This window comes from Penicillium rubens, assembly GCF_028828025.1.
Source record: "Penicillium rubens strain IBT 27055 chromosome Unknown utg000003l_segment0_segment0, whole genome shotgun sequence".
NCBI lineage: Eukaryota > Fungi > Ascomycota > Eurotiomycetes > Eurotiales > Aspergillaceae > Penicillium > Penicillium rubens.
In genome coordinates this window covers 3,337,952-3,354,440 of record NW_026890601.1, presented here as the reverse complement: position 1 = coordinate 3,354,440, position 16,489 = coordinate 3,337,952, and the positions used below count along the sequence as shown (strand labels likewise).

The 16,489-nt window shown below is 50.1% G+C and overlaps 4 protein-coding genes across 4 annotated transcripts; 2 read left to right on the top strand and 2 right to left on the bottom strand.

Moving 5' to 3' along the window:
* Positions 1–2,479: 2,479 nt before the first annotated feature.
* On the bottom strand, positions 2,480–5,919 carry N7525_007487 (uncharacterized protein; the record flags this gene model as incomplete). Its single annotated transcript, XM_002567889.2, has 2 exons — positions 2,480–5,614; positions 5,665–5,919. 2 exons carry the CDS (start codon positions 5,917–5,919, stop codon positions 2,480–2,482), a joined length of 3,390 nt encoding a protein of 1,129 aa, XP_002567935.2.
* Positions 5,920–6,633: 714 nt separating this feature from the next.
* On the top strand, positions 6,634–9,507 carry N7525_007486 (uncharacterized protein; the record flags this gene model as incomplete). Its single annotated transcript, XM_002567888.2, has 1 exon — positions 6,634–9,507. The coding sequence occupies one exon, from the start codon at positions 6,634–6,636 to the stop codon at positions 9,505–9,507; it is 2,874 nt and encodes a 957-aa protein (XP_002567934.2).
* A 1,212-nt stretch (positions 9,508–10,719) lies between these two features.
* On the top strand, positions 10,720–13,112 carry N7525_007485 (DUF3405 domain-containing protein; the record flags this gene model as incomplete). Its single annotated transcript, XM_061214119.1, has 6 exons — positions 10,720–10,821; positions 10,935–10,987; positions 11,061–11,419; positions 11,471–12,005; positions 12,062–12,899; positions 12,951–13,112. The coding sequence occupies 6 exons, from the start codon at positions 10,720–10,722 to the stop codon at positions 13,110–13,112; spliced, it is 2,049 nt and encodes a 682-aa protein (XP_061068550.1).
* Positions 13,113–13,525: 413 nt separating this feature from the next.
* Positions 13,526–15,335, bottom strand: N7525_007484 (uncharacterized protein; the record flags this gene model as incomplete). Its single annotated transcript, XM_002567886.2, has 2 exons — positions 13,526–15,091; positions 15,156–15,335. The coding sequence occupies 2 exons, from the start codon at positions 15,333–15,335 to the stop codon at positions 13,526–13,528; spliced, it is 1,746 nt and encodes a 581-aa protein (XP_002567932.2).
* Between the last annotated feature and the right edge of the window lie 1,154 nt (positions 15,336–16,489).

Sequence of the window (16,489 nt, the reverse complement as noted above, 5' to 3'; positions counted from 1 at the left end):
CGACCCATGGACGGAAGCGGGTACACTGAACCATGGAACGGGCTTCTCTGGCGCCCGCTTTAAATAATTCGGGGCCATTGAAGAGACACTATGCTTCCCATGCTTTTGTCGTCATTTCAAACTGCGCAAAATAATTGTATCTCCAACCTTTCATGGGTGTGGGAATCGGTTTGTGGATTTCGCAAGGTTTTTTTTTTCCCTCCCAACAGCGCTTAGTGAAATGTGAATGCTCAGGTGGTAAAGAGGCGGAAATTTGGAGGCTCAATGGGATATGCCGCAGGAGAGGAAGGGGTGATGTCTCAACAAGGCTGCGCCGTTTAATCCTACCTGTAACATCTCATGGGATCAGCATCATCGAGCAGCGCACAGACATCCACTAATGCGGGATCTTGTGGAAAGATCTGGGGGTTAGTGGCTGGCACCCGAGAACACATTGTGGCCTCGGGCATGGCTACAGCGGTCACCGGGGACACAAGGCCGTGTCTCGTAAAGATACTGCACTGTTTCTGTCTGAGAGTAATGTATGCAACTGGAAAGAATGTAACTTGAATCGATGGAAAGTTAAAATCTTGGTATGCTGTATGTTGATCCCCAAGAGTTGAAAAGTGGCTGATTCTACGGTGGGCCAATGCAAAGCTTGCATCTCGTGTTTGCACATGTAGACGCTGTTGGCGATATTCGGTATTGACCCTGACGCAGGGAAAAAGGACAGGGACAACGCTGCGGTGGCTAGGGAGATAACGGGGAGACATTGCACTTCCCGTACAGTACAAGATTAAAACCTAGCCTGTACCTTGTAACGTAGAGGCACCAGCTGTGATCGCCGGCCAAGCACCCGAAAGCGAATTGGAAATTGTTTCCAAGCACCAGAACATGACTCGCGCCATTCTGGGAAATTCTTTTTCCTTGGCCATGATTGCACCCTGGTATTTTCCGTGGTGGAGAATTGCCAGGATGGTATATGTATGGCGCTCGGATAGGTCGGGGACCCCGAGGCTCTTTTTTTCGTCCAGGCGCCACACAACCGGTCCACGCGACAACCCTGCCTGAAAGAACTAACAAAGAAAGCGCAGTAAAACCCCTGTTCAACAACGTGGTTGAATGTGACGGACTATTCCAAACAGGGATGGTGACTGGCTCCTTGGCAAACATGGAGAGAACCCGGATGAATGCTCCAATCCCCAAGGACGGCGATCGCAGCCGAGATAAGCAAGCTGTGTACGCCGCAATGTCTTTATTCCTCCGGCGTCATACCGCATCTCCAGGATCATCAAAGATGGGTTGGTGATAGCAAGGGTCTGCCTTGCATATCGCACAGAGAAATCATTGGAAAACAGAGCACCGAAGTATAACCGAACAAGACATGTCAAGTGGACCAAAAGTCCCGCACGGGAGACTAATGTTGTATGCGGCGTTCTTTCGGCCGCAGGTTGTCCGGGGGTTGATCGATATCCATCGTATAGTGCAAGGGCGCAGCGAATCCGAGCGCGCCGCACAGCTCCCTGTGCGGCACAGCAAGACCCGCCATATTAGGTATTGGCTCTAGAGGTAATCCTCTATCCCTGCAAGTTGATGTGGCCCAAGCACCGGGGCAGCTCGAGACAAGGCCTGTTAACCTGCGGCAGGCATTTTGACTGCGCAACACCGTTGATCGGCAGCAATTGGCGTTTAGTTCACTGGCTTGGCTATCGCCTGCCAATCGCTATCCCTCGGCGCCTAAAAATTGTGCTTTAGTCTGCACTGCAATCAGTTTCACACAAGGCGTAGGTAATGGCTAACTTTCTTGGGCTTGATTCTCGAGGGTCCGAAGATATCGTCTGTGCGCTGTTTTTTTTTCCCCCTTCCTGCAGGTTGAATCACTTGACTGAATTTGGCCCCTGCCTATGACGCAGCCACAGTGGCGCGAAGGGAGGAGAAAGCAAAATCAGCATGCCCTCAAAATGCATCCGAGTCTTATGGGACTTCTGGGAGGGGAAAAAGTGAGGTATGATTTCCAACCATTCGGTCTATTATCAAAGTCGTTCTGGGAGGTCTGGAGGTAAGAGAGAATGCTATGGTGTTGATGTCTATAGCCATCACAAGGTCAGAATGAGACAAAAGAATCTTTCATGTAACATCGGGAAAAATACTCCGTCACAATTTTGCTGTTGACTCGAACTAGCCCTGGAGGAACATACATATGTACTCCGATGTCTATATAATCCAGTTTAAAACATTTCATAAACTTGACTACAGAGTACGAGAACAAATCAGACAGGAATAGTAAGGATTGGCTGTAATGCGAGTGTGCGAGACAAAATGATCAAAATAGGCAATTCACCCTAGTCTTCATTGAACTAGCTGATTGCATAAAGTGGGTATCAACTTTAACGTATTTGTAGGATAAGAGAACAGAAAAAAGGGTATATTATTAAAACGCAAGAAAATTCGTCGCAGTTCGTCGCGTTATGGATGTTCGATTCGGCTGCTTCCAACCCGGTCAATGCTGGCCCCTGGCAGCGTTGCGCTGCTTGGCTGCCTCTAGCGCTCTGCGAAGCCTCTGTTTATGTTCCAGGTCGTCGTCTGTGCCTTGGCTCACGGGCGCTGGGCTGGGAGATGAACCCGGAGTAGTAGTCGAGGGGCGAAGACTTGGAGGTAGAGCCACTTCACCAGATGGATTAGTCGGGGAAGAGCCTTGAATTGGAGACATGGGGGCAGCGGCTTGTGGATCACTGTGCAAGGCAAGGAGAAGGCGTTGAATTGTGGCTTCAATCTGCGCAGGCCCCTCCTGAATGCTCTGCAACTTTGAATTCAGTTCATCTTGAATTTTCTCATCCTCCTTTTTCTTCTCATCCCCCAGCCGATCGAAAATATCCGGGTCTGAGCTGGCATATCGTGCTTCAGCGACGGAGACGCCATAGTCGGCGTCGTTTAAGGCCATATCTGCAACCCCAGCGCTGCGGATGATGGCCTCCGAATCGGCTCTGAGGGATGCCGCAAAGGTTGCCGCGGATTTGAGAATCTGCTCAATTTCAGAATCCGGTAAACCGGAGGCTCGGAGGGTGGCGGTATCTAGCCGGGCTGCTTTCGAGGCGACCTCGTCCAGGAGTCTCTGATTTAAGCCTAGCCCATGCAAGATTGCGTCGTCGAAGGAATCCATGAGTCGGTTGGCTCGGTCATCACGATCCTTGCACGCTTCCAGGATGTTTCGCCGTTCCATCTGGTCAAATTCTCCGTCTAGCTTTTGTAGACCAGCTATATCACCCATAACCACAAGTGGTCGCCGCTCAGCCCTCTTCCGTCGTCGCTCACAGTCAAGGGCCATCTCAAGACGTTTCTGGAATCGGATCTCAAGCTTGTTGTGAACGTCGTTGACCATTTTCATCGTCACGGAAGGGCTGCCTCGCTCGCTTGGTGAGCCTTTGGCCTGTTTATCACGGTCGAGTTGATTGAGAGCAGAGTCGTAAGACTTGCGAAGCGCCGAGATTTCATTTTTCAGGCCTTCATCTAAGGGGTTGAAGACATGTGTCATGAACTCGTCTACTTCGTGTCGTTCCTCCTCTAATTGGACCCGAGCTTCGGTTTGCCGAAAGTCTTCTTCCAAGGTATTGATGTCTGCATACCCAATCTCTTTCCCATTGAAAAGATCATCAATGTGCTGCTCTGATCCTTCCTGACGAGCCGTGCGCTCTTGTTCCAGCTTTTGCCGTCTGACTCGCGCTGTTTCTTCCCATTGATCAACGGTCCGTCGGATGTATGAGAAATCATCAGGGAAATCCTCGAGTTCTTCCCGAGTCGTGATGTGCCACGAGCTTTCGGACTGTTTGTCTAAGGGTGTCCATACTATGGTGCGTAATTCTTCCACAAGGCCCCTCGGCCGGGCTTGGCGAAGGGTTTCCGGCAACAATGGAAGTGGCGGAGAGTTTCGCTCAGCCGGTTTAGAATAAGCGACGCTCTTGTGTCGGATAAGACCTAGAAAGGTCTCATCATCGGTCTGAGCTGGAGAAGCAAGTGCAGTGCTTGACCTCGATCGAGATGTAGGGGCCTGTGCGTTTGACATGACTCGCCCATTGACAGCAGCTTGCCGCAGGTCAGAATAGGCTTGATAGGCCGGGCGAGCGAAGGTGAGGTTGTCAGAGCCTCGCTGAGGACCCTCCGTATACTGGAATGGCGTGTATATGGGTCGCGGGGGGTTCGTAGTCAGGGGCTCCAAGACTTGCTTCTGCGTATCTGCCGAGATGACCGATAAGGGTCTCGAAAGACCCGACTCTGCGCCCGAGGACACAGTAGATAAACTAGGAACAAACAGCGAGCCCCGTTGCGCTTGCTTACCGAACAGAGGCCGACCACCTGAACTGTACTCACTGCGAACATCATCGAGATCTTCATCCTCTGTTGGTGTTGCGACCGAGGGAGGCGATATTTCTTCTGACACAACGGGTATCAACCCTGACTCAACAGGCGGTTCGTGTTTGTTGGAAATAGGTAGTGGCTGGGGAGGAGTAGGGTCAGGAGCTCGCGGAGTTAGCGGTTTACTTTCAGGCTCATGCTCAATGTTATAGAGGATCTCCCGGAGCTTGGTCTCTTTGGCCATAAAAGCCGTGAAGATCTTAAATCGTTCTTCATCCAAGTCAGCCACTGCCTCCTTACGTAGCATGGCGACATATCTTTCCAACGACGACTTGGACCAGGGGTCCAGATCTTCGAAGGGGTCTTGGTTCTTCGGCGTAGCCGCCCTTCTGGGGCCTTCGACGATTCGTGCAGAACTATTCGAGCTCGATCGCAGATGTTCCGGAGCCGATGCTCTGGTTTGCGCTGACTGTGAGCCCTCTACTGGGCTATTCTGATAGAATGCACCGGTGCGGCCTTGGTGTTCCGATTGAATTGGTTCATGCGCAGGCGATAATGGGCGGACCCATGCATCTATTACATTATCGATGCTTTCTGAGCGTCCACTCATAGACAATCCAGAGCCAGTGGTATCCACGCGAGCCGGTGGGGGCGGTGTTGACATTCCATGGGTTGTGCATGGACTGACGGGCGAATTTGAGCTACCCCGTCCCGACTGCGTCGCTCCAGAGATAGTACTCGAAATTGTTTCACTTGTATCTGTTCTCGGGCGAGCGACGATGTCAGACTCGCTTCCTACAGACAAGTTGGGAGTACCGCCCGGAAGCTTTGCTTGTGGTTGAAACTCTTCATGACGCGGAGGGGGTGTCTTGCGAGGTGGGAACCACGCTGCATCATCGAAGTGCCCAGGGGTTGGACCAAGATGCTCCCAATCCGATGGTGTTCCAACGCCTAGGGCCGATGCGCCGATAGACGTAGTATTTGTATTGAGAATAGGCGCAGGGCGGAATTCGTAAGATCCAGTCCTCGCAGCCGGTCCTGCGCCCTGAGTGAGTGGAGCTCGCCCTGTCTGATCGCTTTGTAGGGTTTGTACATGTTGGGTGCCTTGTGGGATCTTTGGCGGGGGTTGTGGAACGCCGGTTGGTGGTGGTGGAGCTGGAGGTGTTGGTGTATATGGAGGTGGGGGCGGAGAGGGTTGGATTCTGTTAAATGGAGCTGTGACAGATAGATTCGACGGAGATTGCCCATAGGCATATCGTTGCTCATTGGTACTTGAAGGTCGAGGCTACGCGACTGTTAGTTATTTACATTCGACATTCCAACGTCGGAACTTACCGGTAATGGGGGACCGGAGCTTTGGTTGAACCGCACTCCCCACGTGGTTGTATCCGCACCCGCACTCGGCGACGGCAGTCTCTGTGGATTTGAAATCGGTCCATATGTCGCCGGTGAGTACGCAACCGGGGGACGTGGAGGAGGGGGAGGAGGAGGAGGAGGAGGCCCCGGCTGCGACGGTTGCGAGGGGATACGCGTAGGAAGTCGCCATTCTGGCTGCGAGGGAGGATCGGGACGGTTCGACTGTCCGTGCATGGTGAGGTGAATTCAGAGCTTTAGAAAGACATGGGAATCTTTTAAAAGTCCAGTTCTCTTCAGAAGTGTCGAAGGATTCCTCCAAGGCTGCTCAGGTGTTGGGGGCTACGAGTCAGCACGGTTCACCCCACGAGACTCCAGTGCAACCCAACAACGCACTACTCGTTGGACCTCTACATCTACGGGATATACATCCAAGGGCTTGATCCAAGGCTTAGATTTATAAGCCTTCGACAAAATCCATAGGCCATGACGTTTCATTTTTTGTTTTGCTGTTCCTCTATATGGAGTACTGCAAGGCGGTTTCCCACTAAAAAGTGGAGTGGATTTCAAGAACCTCCGAGCATCCCGATCTCACTGCTCATTGCACATTGCACATTGGTGTTGAAGTTACCCAAGGGACCTGCGCGGCTGTTGGGCTTTCTTTGTTGCGGAGCAAGTTCATGTAACCGGAGGGACAATTTTTGGGTTCTTTGTTGAACTATTAACCAAGTCGACTACGCTCGTCTCCAAAAATAAACCAGCATGATATTATCTTTTCTTTGTCCTCCAGGACTCTTTGATATGGAGATCCCTTTCAGCCGTGACCTGCGGCAGGTATCAGACTGATCTGACATTTATACTCTCATGTCAACTCCGTGGGTCCGTATTGGACTGGCAGTTTGATACGATCTAAAGAAATCGAAGCATTATTTGATACACCAAGATATCAAGATGGATCCGAGGCAACGATTATACGAAGTTTACCCAGGGGGAGACATTGTCCATCCACCCCCGTTTCCAAAGCGGCCAGATATCTTCAACCGAGCGCCACTAGCCCCGGCCTTGACTGAGGACGACGCATTTCTTGCCCGTCGATTTTGGCAGCAGCCAGATGAATCTCTCGGACGTGCATGGAGAGCACATGCAAATCGACCTTATACACGGGCAACCGAGGAAGAAGAATCGGTAATGCATGCGTTGGCTCACAATGTCTACGAGCACTTGATGAGCAATCCACTTCTGCCAATCTCACAAGAGGATGCACAAGCCAGATTCGCAGCAGAGGGTCTGGACGAGACTTACAACGGCGTGCAGGGGCTAGATGCAATGGAAGGAAAAGTGTTCATACATGGCCTCAACGTCAGAGACCCTGATCTTTGGACGAAGGATGCACTGACAGAAGAACTGAGATCGAGGGGTCTAAGTACAGACGGGAGAAAGACAGACCTGCAACGTCGTCTATGGGAATACGAATGTGATGAGCGCTTTGGGGTCTCGAGACAAAGCAACCTGAGTCATTGGGGTATCCATCGTGAGCCAAAGCCAGTAATGAGCCCTGCTACGAGAACAGATATGTCTGCACTCGAAATGTACACCGCGGCAATTAAACTGAGCCCGTACAATCCAACTTGCTGGAACAGCCGAGCGTATTGCCATTATCTGTTGGGCCATTTTGACCTCGCCATCGGAGACGCCTATCGCGGAGAACTTCTCTGCGAAGTGTTGACGACAGCAACGCAAAGGAACAAGCGTCCCGGGATGTATACCCGGGTTTGGGACGCCATTCAGCAGCACCTGATGATGGAATTGAAGACCAAAGGCATCCCAATGACAAGGGAGGTTCTGCAAATGAGGAAGGCAAATGGTGTCAACTATTTCATTCCAACTCTGAGGAACGCCCTCCACAGCATCACCAGTCTCAGCCTCGCAGCACTGAACTGTTGGGATGATTTCGAAGATCACATGCAGAGTCAACTCCAACGACCCCTGCCATACCGCGATGTGTCGGTTCCCAAAAAAAGGATGACAGCGAGCGCTCCTGTGAAAGCGGAGATCGAGCGCAGGAGAAGAACTCCCTCAGCGCTTCATCCATCCCTTTATGGACATGAATGGAGCCGAGGATGGATTTCAGGCGCCAATAAATATCCATACGACCAGGCGGATGTCAGACGCGAATCACCGTATTTCATCAATGCACTGAATGCAAATATTTTCACGGCTAATGCCAGTGCCGGGAAGTCTCCCCAACGGACTTGCCGGGTGCAGCCAACATTCACAAAGGACAATTCCTTCAACGGTTTGGGGGTCTTTGCCATGAGAAATATAACAGCAGGGACCCTAATTCACTACGAGGAGCCTGTTATTCGCGGAAACCTCATCCCCAACAGGTTGCTCGATGATGAAAGTGAAGGCCCACTCCATGCGCCACGATGCGACAACTGCCAAACCGTGATTGATCCAGAAGAGGTTCAGCATATCGAAGACAACTGGGACGCCATTCGTAGTCCAACGCCTCTTCCCGGATGGGGACACCCGTCTAATTGCGCATGTCTTGACATGATGTGTAAGTGCGCGGATGTAGGATATTTTAGAGCCACGAGGGGCGGTCTGCTGTTCTGTTCTTCCAACGATGCACTATCAGACGGCGTGGCTCCCCATTGCTTGGCGATTGCGCGCGAAACATATCATTTCGAAGAATTCTGTGGCCTCGATTGGGGCTGGTTGCACGATGCCATGCGACCTAATAAAGTGACTTGGGGCGGATCGCAGTATTTAACCCACACCAATGAACGCCACGGGACTGTGTTGAGCCTACTCTTGAAGAGCGTGCTCGAACTCACGCTCCATCGCCGTCAAGAGGACCCTAATCTTCTTGCACATGAAATTAACGAACTTCTCGCCCTCGAGGCAGGGACCGACACGAACGAGCCGTGGAAAGACAGTTGGTTCCCGTTCACTCTGGCCGGTAATATCCAGATACCTTTTGATATCCTTTTCAACCTTGGAGTGGACATCTTTAGTGACCTTTCATTCGACACCTGGGTTATTCAGACTGTGCTACGGAAGTTGCTGGTCAATGCTATACCCTGGGAACATGAACGACGAGGTGCGAACCCGACCTTCAATTTCCGGGATGGTCCCAAGCCGGTGCTACACCCAACCCTACAAAGTAGAATGCGCCACAGAAACGAAGAGCTCTCGGCAATGGAGCCATCATTTGGGAACTTCTACCTCTTCCCTGGGTTAAGCATGTTCAATCACTCATGTCGTCCGTTTGAAAACGCACTGTGGGGATACGATGACAAGGTCCCCAACCGCGTAGTGGTCTGGGCGAACAAGGATATCAAAGCGGGGGAAGAGATCAGAATTCCTTATCAACGTTATAGGATCGCTGATCCCGTCGGCAAAGACATCGATCTCAATATGCACGCTGTGCAGCTGTTTGGGAAGAACTGCGAGTGTCCTCGATGCCAAGGCAGAGGTCTTGTTCCTCCTGTTGATAGTAGGGAAGGCAAGTCCGTGTCCGGTAACGATGCTGCTCAGGATGATGGAACTGTTGACTGGACACCGGGCCCTGTGACGGTTCCCCCAAAGCAAGAAATATGGGGTGGTGTTCTCGGAGAGGAAGATTCTGAGCTTGGTGAATATTTGAGAGAGTATCGGGATATTGTGGATGATATATATGACGAATTCTACGATCTCGATGACCCAGAGACCTACGAGGATGAAGAGGAGCATAATGATGAGGCTGCGGATGGGAACAGGGACGGGATAACCTCGGATACACAGGTGGCCAGTGGAAGTCTCGCGAATCCTGAGATTTGAATAGAAAGAGAATCAAGAATCAACGTTTGCATTTACTTGAATATCCACCTACATTGGTATGAAGTAGACAGGATCATATCCGTAGGAGGCAGTCATTCCTTACACACATGTGTCGTGTGTCGTCAAAGGCGTTCCAATTGGCGATGTTATAGCCCTCCTATTTGTACCAATCTATGTACGCTTGCTCCGTACTCGTACTCGCCTCGCCCTCCATCGGTTCGGGCAGCGGGATGCCGTGATCGACGAGGGAGTCGTCAGTCTCGGTCTGTAAAGGGGTGAAACACCCGGGATAAATCATTTGGATCGATACTGGTGGGTCGGACGGTGTTCAATATAGGGTCCCCATCTGTTCCATCTGGTTTTGAACTGATTTAGAGTAAAAAAGCGGCTGGCATGTTCACATTCACATTCTATGGGCGTGCTGAAACATGTGTTTCTCCGGGCCCATTCCGTTAGGACCCTGTCGATCCCGTTACTTTCTAATCGAACCCAACATCCAATGTAGTGGGAGATTTAGTCTATAGACGGATTGTCTAAATATAGGGAGGGAAGTCTTATTTATATACTCTCAATAAACACCTCGAGTAGTAAAAACTTCCAAGGATATCTGGGTTTGATACCACATGGCAAGAACCCCCGGGGAGAGGCAATTGTCCATTATCCCCGATGTACGGAGTATATTATGGTGATATTAGTATTATGATCCACAGTCTTCCCTCACTTATAGAATTATACAAGACAGTGTCTCAGAAGGGGCTCTCTATCTACGTCACGAGCGGGATCTTTAAGCTTTCTATATTGTAGCTCCTCAGGCCAAGAGCTGCGCCTGTCGATTGGCGTGTTCGATTCACTCTGACTAGTATCATGAATATTTCACCCTGTAGATCCTCAATGGCGACACAATGCCACTAGGGCCAAACAAAAAAAAAACCCCCAGCCAATCATCCTCTAGGCGGCCATCAAAGAATCACTTACGGAGCATGGAGTACTCAGGATCGCGTGTTAGACCAAGTGCGTGCGTTATACACTGAATACGCCCCCGGCCATTTCGATTCATTATAATGGATTCTGTTTCGCCCGGATGGGCCCCGCTGTCTGGGTCATATATGTTCTGAGCCTGTCAAGTTGACCAGAGGCTTAGCACCTTTTCTACCCCAATAACTATCAACAAGGACACTGGACATATTCTGGTCCTCTCATATATATCTACAGATGCTGGAAAACATAATGAGTGGCAGAGGCAGGCGCTTTTTCTATGTTGTGCTGGCTGTCTTCGTCTTCTTATATTGCGCGGTTACCGGCGCCCATCTCAAGGTAAGTGTGCTAGAGAAAAGGTCATTGGATGATGGGAGCCCTGATGGGAACCATCAACAACAGGTAAACGCTGAGTTGCCATATTACAACGAGAAGTTGTTAATCGGTTGTAGTTCTTTCTCTCCCCTCAAGAGCGGTACCTGCACGAGATTCAATCTACCACACGGTCAGTTGCAAAAGCAATGCCCATTTTAGGGCTCAATCGGGAAATTTGGAAAGTCTGTCTAATATTAATGCAGACAATTTGATGGGTTAGAATCAACGCTGAAGAGGATCCTACCGCAACGATCTCAGAACCCTCATCTCATCGATGATCCTCGTCTGAGCTCCTGGGCGAATGAACTTATGCCAAAGATATACCGCCCATACCCAGATTATAAGTCTAATGAGTGGGAGAAGAATCACCGTGGCTCTTTCAAACCGTGCATTGGGCCCCGAGGCAAAGAAGTGGCAGACAATTTGGACGATCAAGTAAGCGCCTACGTCGGCGTTCCGAAAGGTATTCTGTTCTTCCCATTTCATGCATCGAAGAGATATGTAGCCAAGTCTTGCCCATGGACGTTTGCTGATCTCTCGCACACGGATATGATACAATGCAGTAAATCATGGTCGGCCAGAGTCTCCAGCTAATATGTGAATGTGGTCATAGACTTCCCAACTACGATTTTTGGTTCCCACAAGGCAGTCGGTCTGGATGGGTCACTGTCATTCGACCGCTATACTCGCTACGGTGCTTACGGCTTCGCAGAAGGCGAAACAAATGTCGAAAACTGGGTTCGACCAGCCAAAGTCAATTGGAACGAAGTTGATTGGGGAAAGCTACAGAAGCAATGCGCCACGCACAATGCCAACCGATTCGACGCGCATTTGCAGGGACTGAACAATAACGCCCCGGAGGCACGTACGGCCGTTCTCATTCGTTCTTACACTGGAAAGGAATTTTTGGAGAACGATATCATTAACATTCGAGCGATGATCTCTGAGCTTTCTCTTCAATCAGGAGGGGAGTATGAGGTTGTATTATTGACGCACGTCAAGGATGACAGCATACCGCTCGATGATCCCCTCATGCGGAAGAGGCTTTTACAGCAGAGCATCCCTCGGGAGTTCTGGGGTATAACTCAGTTCTGGAATATGCATGAAGAGATACTAAATTATCCTGAACTCGACCCGGAGCTTATGGAGTTAGTATATCCTATCGCTCTTCATGCTATTTCCTTTTCATTAACTTAGCGCGTAGTGTCCATCATTCACAATGGCTCTCCGTACAACAGTTCGCCCTCCGGAACCCCCAATTCGAGTATATCTGGAACTGGGAAATCGACACCCGCTTCACAGGTCACTACTATGAATTTGCCGACACAGTTGCGAACTTCGGGTTGCGACAGCCACGTCGAGGAATCTGGGAACGCAGTGAACGATTCTACATCCCAGGCTACCATGGCAACTACGACGAGCGATATCGATCATTCGTCGATGCCCAGAGCGGACCGGGCGTCTGGGGCCCGATGCCTATGAGGACAGATACCGGCAAGGAGTTTGAGCGCGAAGGGCCTACACCACCTGTCCCAGTAGCCAGCCGAGACCCCTATGAATGGGGTGTGGGCGAGGAAGCAGACCTAATGGTCTTCTTGCCTATTTTCAATCCCATCAACACGGAATGGGTCATCCGGAACGAGGTGTTCGGGTACCGCGCAGCTAACACCCCCCGAAGAGCATCGTTGATTACCCATAGCCGTCTTTCGAGACGGCTTTTGTTGGCAATGGACCGCGAGAACCATGAAGGTCGCCACATGAGCGCTGAAATGTTTCATGTATCAACTGCCTTTCTCCACGGATACAAGGGCGTCTCGGTTCCGCATCCCGTCTATTCAGATCGGTTGATGCCGAGCGACCGGGTTAGTCGCTGGTTCAACTCTGGTGTCAACGGCCGGAGCGGGAGTACTATGGACAGTCCATTTTCCTGGGGTCGAGAGTCTCGGTTCAAGGACGTATCTTGGTACTACCGCGCCAACCTGCCTGGACGACTGTACTGGAATTTCCTGGGTTGGGAAAAGGAAGGCAAGGGTGGACCACGGGTATGGAACCGCTTCTGGCGACATCAAAGATGGCTAGCTAACGTTTTGCAGTACGAGGAAGACCACGGACGATATTGTCTACCCTCCATTCTTTTCCATCCCGTTAAAGATGTTCGACCTGAATCGGATAGCACTCATTATGATTTCGATGCCGACAACGGGTTAATAGCTATACCGGACCAACTTGCACATATCAACTCGGAAGGGCAATAATAGCCCTTTTTTTTTGCATTTTTCCTTTATTCATTACCTTTTCTTATGGACCATGTTCTCTATGTCTATAACTATTCTATGCACCTACTATATGCTCATATACCTAGCATCTTTGATATCAATGGCTGTACAATCCTACCCTTTGTGTATTTCGATAAGCCTGGCATTTCGCTTCCTGGTAACAAGTATGGTAAAAGAATCCAAGACTAGCACCCCGAAGCCTGCGGGTGCGCTTGGTAGATTTGACTATTTTGAATAAACCTAACTACACTGATGGACATACAGATATAACAATTCTAATATATACATTGTAAGCCACACGCAGTTCTTTGTCTTCAGGTCCCGCAAGGAACAAGTACAGTGCCCCGACATTCAGCCCCAGAGATACTTCATTCGAGGGTAATTAACCACTCTCACTCGGCTGCCGTAGCCAGGCCATGAGTCTCTCCCAACCGCCCCTCTTCTTCAGATGGTACATGATGATATGATCGAGCTTTTCGAGGGCAAAACATGGAATAGGCGGCAACCAGTCCACCGATGACCGTACAACCTCCCAGAACGAAAATAAAAAGACCTACCGTGTCGGTCAAAGTACCATGATGGTCAACCTCATCGTTTTCGCTGCTCTTCGACGCATTCTGGGAAGCTGCCAGAACAACGCTTGGATCATACGGAGACGGGATTTTCGAGCCCACAAACCCGACAGCTTGCCAATGGCGCGGGATCTCGCTTCGATGAACACCAGATTTGGCCATGGGGTAGCCATTGTGGTCTAAAGCCTCAGCAGTGATATAATCCATGTATCCATCGACGATGTACATAGTTTCAAACTCCAGTTTTTCGGCGTGTCCGATGAGAATCGATTCACTCTGCTCCTGGGCTTGGGCATAGAAGTTCCATCCGGCAATATCGGTAGCACCATTCCAGCTAACGTATATGACTGTGTGGATTGACGTGTTACTAGTACCGTACACGGAGGCCACAACGTCAGGCGGGGTGAGCGGACGACCAACGAATTCTGACTTATACGCACGATACGTCGAGTAGCGGTCCGAGACAAATCGAGCAGTCATTAAAACGTCGCCATTGGGCGCGTGTTCACTTTGGTAGCCGAATTTACTCCAGCCAGCGAAGGTGTTGCCGTTGGGGAGTGTTTGGGCGTTTCCGCGAAGACGCGTTAATTGGCCGTCCGGTCGGTTAATACGCTTGATAACCCGCGCAGTCATAGCCAGTGCGTCTAGCTTGATGTAGAGAATGGAGGATACCCTCTCATCATTAGATGCTTCGTCTGATGCGTTGTTGAGCAAGGTGATGATGTGGTCGGTGCCGTTCGATGAGACAAATTTCACATCGTGCTGTTTGGAGAAGGTGAAGTCCTGGTCGAAACTACTCTCTGCTCCACCTAGTCGCCATAGGATACGCCCACCACTACCGCTGACGCAATAGATCGTGTTGGTGAAGCGCATGGATATGATGTAGTCACCTGCGGCATTCTTATCAACCGCATTGGCGTGGACATAGTCCCAGCCTGGAGCACGCTGGGGCTGATCCCACGCATGAAAACGATTTGACTCGTGAACTGGGATGTGGTCGGCGCCGTCCCATTTGAAGAGGACACTGTTGGTCGCAATGTCGTATTCCGCGATCCCGCCAGACACAACCCAGCTCTCATCCGGACGGCCAAAGTCCCCCAATTTGACCAATGTAGGGCGATAGATACAAACGACAGCCGTCTTCCCATCATCCAGGATATTGAATTCATGCATATTGAAGTCGTGGGAATCAGCAGGGGAAATCACATTTTTCTCAACCTGATAGTGCTTGTTCAAGATCACACCACGACCCCGGTCCTGGAACTCATTCTCTGGATCCCATGCCACGATAAATGACAGATGTGTCTCGCCATCCGTATTAGTATTTGCGCGAAAGTCAAAGACATTGCGGTCATCGAACTGTTTTGACCCAGCCCAAATGAGCATCTACAGAAGAATTTATATTAACTTTCGTATCACTCAACTCGGCGCCACGCAAAAGATCACATACGCCATTGCCATCATAGATATAAGGGCCGACTTGGTACTGATGATACTTCTGGGTGGATGGTTCCCCCGTGATCTGTCCGTACGGTGCGACAAACCAGTATCCAGGTGCCTGGCGCTCACGGTCATGGTGTTTTACTTCCCATTTCAATGCTCGTACATCGGGAAGCTGGATATTGACCATTAGTTTCTTAATCGGCAATTGTGTTCACGGGGCATCCACAAACCGACTTGAAAGATAACAAATCGTTATCAGGGAGTAGCGCTACAGCACCATGGCACAGCAATGCCAGTAATGAGATGAATAACAACATGGAGTGACCATTTCGGTGACCGAAGAGATGAATCAAAGGCATAACATCGATAGAACTTAAGTGTTCTATCAGTTGAAGGGACTTGAAACGAAGATGCTAGGATAGATGTTATGATAATATACTATAACTCTGTATTTCATATTCCGTAGTGGTCTCCTAATGGATATGGTCGACTCGGGCTGTCGTTCTTGGCAATCTGCTTGTCGCAGGGCCCAACCGCTGTGGAACAGGGGCTAATTTACTTATAACAACAGTATAATTAGGTAGTTAACTTCGAAGGTTAGTTTCTCCACAACTTCCAGTCCTGGTACATTACGTGTGTCAACCTTGGAATCCACCGGGGATCTGCACCAGCGGACTACAACATAGCCACGTGCTTCAGTACTTGCAGCTGGACATCTGCCCTCGGCCAAGAGGTTATGTAAGATTTCCAAGGTTCGGGCAAGGTTAGGCTTGGTCAAAAATGCTAAAATGGGAAGGGACATTATCCGGTCTATAAATTGTAGCATATTGTACGGAGTAAGTCGAGGTGACGGCGAAAAGTTCACGGTTGTGCGTGGCTTTTGTAAAACCGCCGGGGTTCACGGAATGGGGGAAATACCTAGGTAGTCCTTAGGTAGGTATCCCCTGTATGTGCATCCATGCATGTCTATTAGGCTGTACAACATAGAAAGTACCATGGTAGATCCTTCCAAGGTTGGATGTGACCGTTGGCCGGGACGATAAATTACCCGTAATTTGTAATTTTGGGCATAATTTTAGACACTCTGTAATAGTACCAAGCCCACCAACACACACTCCCGGTGTTGGTGGGCTTGGCATGATTATGGAGTATAAAACCGGATTTAACCTTAAGTCAATACCCGGACTTAGGAATTAAAGTCATACTACATGTATCTAATACTACAACACATGTGTGCACCTGGGCATCCTCAATGGATTATTAACACAACCCCGCATATCCCCCCGGCTATAAAGCAAAGCCTACGATTCCCCAATTCCCCCAATCCTCATTTCTATACAT